At 45.0% G+C, this 6429-nt stretch overlaps 1 protein-coding gene across 1 annotated transcript; it reads left to right on the forward strand.

Moving 5' to 3' along the window:
• Nucleotides 1–1818: 1818 nt before the first annotated feature.
• On the forward strand, nucleotides 1819–4707 carry irx5b (iroquois homeobox 5b; the record flags this gene model as incomplete). Its single annotated transcript, XM_080002926.1, has 3 exons — nucleotides 1819–2073; nucleotides 2988–3396; nucleotides 4037–4707. 3 exons carry the CDS (start codon nucleotides 1819–1821, stop codon nucleotides 4705–4707), a joined length of 1335 nt encoding a protein of 444 aa, XP_079859052.1.
• Between the last annotated feature and the right edge of the window lie 1722 nt (nucleotides 4708–6429).

The following is a 6429-nucleotide window of genomic DNA, read 5'->3' on the forward strand; positions in this document are numbered from 1 at the left end:
CCTGACATCATCTTAAATATTTTACGCAAATACAAAGTCCAGGCTCACACATGGACCTCTTCACCAATATTCACTATAACTATATTCATTACAACAACAACTAGGCCAAGCCTTGGACCCATTTAAACAGTGTACGCTCACCTGGAAATCCTTGACACAAACAGACCTCGGTTCCTCGGAAGACGAGTTGAGGTACGTGGTTAAGATCCAGAGAAGCGACCTCCAAACTATCGCTGTAGCAGATCAGGGGTTGTGACACACGCTCAGAGTGGATCTGTGTTTTCAGCGATGAGGCTTTTACTGTGACTCCACTCTCACTTTACTGCAAGGTCGAGTCTGGCCATTCTAATTATAGACCCTTGAAATAGGATTATACCTGCGAGCGTCCAGCCTCAACACGCACGCTGGTTCACACAAGGAGGGGGGTGGCTCATAGTCATACCCTTGTATAATTTCCCTCTGGGGGTTGATCATATCATATCATATCATCATATACCTTATCTAATCTTATTTTATCTTGTCTTGGTACCTCTTTGCCATTGACAATATGACAACCGTAATAGTAGTAAGAACATGAGATGTAAATAGATTTAGGAGCCTATAGGAGACACATACACATGCATGTGTTTATGCTCCTCAGATCAAACATCATATAAGCACGGAGATTTAATACTGAGATTTGATTTGATTTGATTATTATGTAGGTCTATCCTAAAGAAAATTAAACGTATATAACTTATATGGGCATTGAGCATTTCCATTTTGAGCAAATAAAAAAATGTAACAAAAAAGGAAGGTTATTAAAATTAAAAGGATCACGGAATAATACATTTGGACTCCTTCAATGACATGAAAAAGAAGAAATCGATATGAACTTTTAAACAGAACTTAACATTTGTTTCCATCATTTTGTGAACTGTACGTAGGCTTGTCGTTTATCTTAATGTTTTCTTACTACCGGAAAAACAATTGTTTCATAATCACATTATTCAGCAGGAGGACATGACCCTTATGGTGTCATCCATCCACTTCCTGCCATCCACTTGTTTTCTTTATCCCTTGTGTGTGTGTGTGTGTGTGTGTGTGTGTGTGTGTGTGTGTGTGTGTGTGTGTGTGTGTGTGTGTGTGTGTGTGTGTGTGTATGTGTGTGCGCGTGTGTGTGTGTGCGCGTGTGTTTGTGTGTGTGCGTGTGTGTTTATGTGTGTGCATAATAAGTGGGTGCATGAGAATTAACACATTTGGTTTTATCAAGCAATAATAAGCAAGACAAAACAAAACGACGCTGACACTGTTCATGCAACTAATTGCAATGACATCTTAACACCTGCACTGTGCATTTGTGGGCAAACGTACGTGCGTGTGTGTGTGTGTGTGTGTGTGTGTGTGTGTGTGTGTGTGTGTGTGTGTGTGTGTGTGTGTGTGTGTGTGTGTGTGTGTGTGTGTGTGCGTGCATGCAGACTTGTGTTTGCGGGGGTGGAGCTGACAGTCCTACAGCGAGTTTCCCACTCCTCCTTCAGCAGAGCCGCGCCGCTCTCACAATTGTCAATTTGCAGACCGCGCAGGCTGCAGGCGAAGCTTTCTGCAGGAGAGAAAACTGGAGGGTTCATCTTTAAGAACTCGATGCACTGACACCACCACTTTACAATGTCTTTTTGCAATGATCCGATGATTTGCTGGGCGTAAAAAAAAAAAAAAAAGTGAACGTCCAAATGTGATTTTATTTTATTTTTTTGGACCCCCGACCCCCTCCATGCCTAATTCGCCTGTGCGCGTCTCCTGAGCAAAGCGCACCGCAGTCCGGTCCTTTCGGGTCCCGTCATGTCGTATCCTCAGGGCTTTCTGTTCCAGCCGTCGGTGTCTCTGGCTCTGCACTCGTGTCCGTCCTTCGGCTCCGGCAGCGTGGTGCTGGGAGCCCGGGCAGAGGAGCTGGCTCTGGGTCGGTCCTCCTCCGGATCCGCCTTCGCTCCGTACGCGGGGTCCGCGTCCTTCGGCAGCTCCTCGTCCCCGGGATTCAACTCCCACCTGCCCTACGGAGGAGAGCCCCGGGCTGCGGCCACCCTCAACTCATTTGTGGTGAGTTGAAATAAAAAAATAATAATACTTTGCTGAATGTGGGGGGACATATTTTAGGTATATAGAGATGAACAAATAAAAAAATGGACAACACTCCTATTAACAATTAACATCGATACTTTAATTGCTCTGCTTTTAACGTTCGACTCCACCTTTTCATTTCTTTCACCTTTATCCGTGTATGTGCATGTGTGTTAATCGCAGCCGTGGTGTTCAGTTTCAGTTTATTTAATAATCGAATTAAAAAGTCATAACCGAGTATGCTTCACGGAGCCCATTTTATCCATCTCGTTTTATAATAGTTTTTTTTTTTTATTTTAATCAAACGAACTAATCAATCCAAATAGTCTGCATCCGTGCATGCGTCCAAGGCGTAAAGATTGAGAAAATGTATAGAATAACTATTTTCTTTTCTTTTATTTATTTTTTTTAACAAACATATCTTAAAAAGTAGAGTTTATTCACGAAACAATTGCGTGCATATTCCTTTATTCCAAGTGAAAGTGGGAAATTCCGAGTCGGGGTTTTGCGTTCCGGGGGGAAGTTGGTGCGGTAGGAGGATTCTTCACCGAAATCTGTGTTTCACACTAGAAACACGTGAGTAATTGGATCAACTTGAAACAACAGCTTTAAATGTGTGAAAACCTTTACTCCTGCGGGGTTCCCTGCTTGACATTGAGAAATGAAAGAAGCACATTTTTAACCTGGAAAAAAAATAAATTAATACGTATGACAAATTAAAGTTGATCCAAGGACTCTCTCCGGTGAAGCCGCTATGTTATGGGTGGCATTAAATCAGTGGTGAACCTAAGCGTCTAATTGTTTTACCATTCGTACAATTATGTCCACAGTCCTGCAATAAAACAAAATTAATAAAAAAAAAACAACTAAAAAACGGGTGTCATCCTATATAGGGCCCTGGATATGACCCCTCGGGCATCACGGGCCCCTTGGACTTCCACCCGTTCGGCGGGGCCCTGCAGGGGGGTTACCCGTACGGGGACCCGGCGTACCGCAAGAACGCCACCCGGGACGCCACCGCCACCCTGAAGGCCTGGCTCAACGAGCACCGCAAGAACCCCTACCCCACCAAGGGCGAGAAGATCATGCTGGCCATCATCACCAAGATGACCCTCACGCAGGTGTCCACCTGGTTCGCCAACGCCCGGAGGAGGCTGAAGAAGGAGAACAAGATGACCTGGACCCCCAGGAACCGCAGCGAGGACGAGGAGGAGGACGACAACATCGACCTGGAGAGGAACGACGACGACGAGGAGCCGCCGATGATGAAGCCCCGTGGCCTGGAGTCCAAGATGGAGGCCGGTGAGTTGATCCGTGGGAGTTTGTTTTTGAAGGGTTGAGGGTTTTTCTTTTTTTTTGTCAGTTACTTCGTTTTTTTCCTCTTCACTATTTCTGGAGGATTAAATGACTTAAAATGAGCCATTCTTCAGAAACAGACCAATTCAAGTACTTTTTGTTATTATTATTTGTTTTTATATAGGCTGAAGAACGGTTATTTTAAAAGTCTAATAGCCTATTTAAAACGTATGTATATATACTATATATATACACACACACAACATCGTTATATATTTACTGTATATATATATATATATATATATATATATATATATATATTTAGATAGACAGATAGACAGACAGATAGACAGATAGATAGATAGATAGATAGACAGATAGATAGACAGATAGATAATGATAATAACGTTACATATTGTACCCTAAATAAAAACGATAGGAATGTTCACCTTTCCATTATTATTTTTAGTATCTCTATTTATTTTATACATGTCAGTGTCGAGTGGCGTTTTAATTAGCAGGACTTAGCGGATATCTGGGGAATGTCTGTGTGCGTATGGTCCCATCTCTGCCTTCTGACCTTAACGCGTCCTTAACCCACCGCCCCGCTCACTGATCCTCCTCCGTCTGGCTGGACATCCTCCAGGTTCTGCTGGAAACCGGTGCGAGCTTTACAAAGACGACAGCAGCAGCAGCAGCAGCAGCAGCAGCAGCGGTAACGACACGGACCGGGCCTTCACGGAACCGGATTTTCTCAAAGAGCGGGCGGGGAGGAGGGCGCCCCAGAGGCCGGGGGAGAGCTCTCCCCGTGCGGGGGACGCGCGACTCGGGGCGCACGGAGCCCCCGCGTCGGAGCGCTCCCCAAGCCCGGAGCCCAAGCGGTGCGGCGGGGACTCGGGGCCCGGGCCCGGCGCGTCCGGAAACGGCGCCGCCGCGCCGGTCAGCCCCACGTCCAACCCGGCCCCGAAACCCAAACTCTGGTCGCTCGCAGAGATCGCGACTTCTTCGGACAAAAGCAGAGGAGCCGCGGACCCTGCGCAGGGTTTGGGGACGCACCAGCGGAGCCCGTTCCCCCACAGCGCGTCCCTCTCCAGACTCTACTACGGCGCTCCCTTTATCCCGGGTTACTCAAACTATGGCACTTTGGGACACCTGCACAACCCGGGATCCACTTTGGGATTACACCAGACGATGCTGCAGAGGGCCGAGGCCATGGCCATGGCCAGGGACTGCAAGCTGCGAAGCCACTGCACGCAACTAGACTTATGTAAAGATCTGACACACCACGAACTGAAGAAGAGTATGGCAAATGTGTAGGTTTTAAAGATGGACATATATTTATTATTATTTGAAGTGTTAAGTATTAATGGGGTTCCTTTCTGACATGTTCCGCCCCAGATTTCAAAGAAAGTATAAAGTGGCCCCACGGCCACTAACTATTATTTAGCAAATTTTAGACCGGATTTTTGTATGTTCCTAAAGATGTAATCTTTGTAGTGCATTTCTGCACAAAACGTGAATTGCTCATTAAAAGCTAGTTTTATGAATACACAACTGACCAACTATCCATTTCAGATTTTTTTTTTTTTTCTGATAGTTCATGTCAACCTTTAGATAATTACACACTCACTGAAAATAAATCCCCATGGGCACAGCAGGAACACCAACCAACAGGAGAGCAGGGAGAAAATGGGCCCTTGGAGGCCTTTTCACACTGCAGCCACACCATGAAGCAGAGGAATCTCAGAGAATTAAAAAAAAAAAAAATGGTCCCAGTAAAATTGCCTGTAGCTTGTGGCGCTTCAGCTCCTGTACAAACAGGGAAGATAGACCATATAGTTGTCCAATTTCATCCCCATACAAGCCTGCATATGCTGTATCTTTGCTGAAAACCATTCTGGACTCTGAGGAAATATCACCCGTTAAGAGGCTTACATTTTCTTGGGGCATCTTTGAGGAATTAATTGTGTAAATTTCAGATCTAGTTGGTTTTCTTTTGAAGCCGGCGGATTTGCTCTGATCCTGTATTTTGCAGAGCCAACAGCAACAAACATGGGAATGCAGAAGAGAAGTGCTACGAGACTAAGCTGTGTGCACACTCTACAATAACTCGGAATGGAAGCGTAATCCCATGCAAGCCATTGAAAGTAAGAGCATGTTTCATGTGCAGTGGTGTGTAATACCCTTGTGCGACGATTCCTTCCTCTGCAAAGCGTAGAATTACCTCCTCCTCGTGACCGCATCCCTCAGCCCTGTGGAGAATACAAACAAACGACTTCCTTGCTTAATATTCTGGTGTTTATTTCATGAACATTTTTATGAACAGCGTTGCTACATTGCTATATATCAATTACCGAATGCGAGTTCAGGCAAGTATGGGTAGATGGATAGAGTAAAACGAAGTATTTGTAAAGCTGACGCCATGCACTCAAAACACCTCAACACGCACGATTAATTATCCATAAGTTGATGAGATGGTTTTCCTTGTTTTTTACAATTTGAGAGAAAACTCAAATCTCTGCCTCCTGTAGGATGCAGTGTGAAATATTGATTAAAAATAGAAAATAGGAAGGAGCGCAGGTGTGTGCGTCCATGTGTGGATCCATAGTTGCTGCCTGAGTGGATGTGAGTGTGTGCGTGTGTGTGTGTGTGTGCGTGTGTGTGTGTGTGTGTGTGCGTGTGTGTGTGTGAAATGGGAGACACCCGTCTATAATTCATGAGCCCCAAACAACAGAGCAACACAGACAATGATAAGGGAAGCACAGTGTATTGATTGATTAAAAAAAACAAAACAAAAAAAAAAAAAAAACACATCTCTGAGGCCCAAGCCTGCTTCCAACAACCAATGGACGACCTCCTCTACAGGTGTGTTAAACATGCTGTGGAGAGATTCCTGCGTCTGTCAAATGAGGAGTGCTGCCCAAATTACAGGATAAACCCCTGTGTGGTTTAATGGGAAGACTGCGGCCATAACACGGGCGTGTTTGCTCAAGCACCTTTTTTTACATATGGACCATATAAGCAGTCTGAGAGTAAGGA

This window comes from Zeus faber, assembly GCF_960531495.2.
Source record: "Zeus faber genome assembly, chromosome: 6".
Taxonomy (NCBI): domain Eukaryota; kingdom Metazoa; phylum Chordata; class Actinopteri; order Zeiformes; family Zeidae; genus Zeus; species Zeus faber.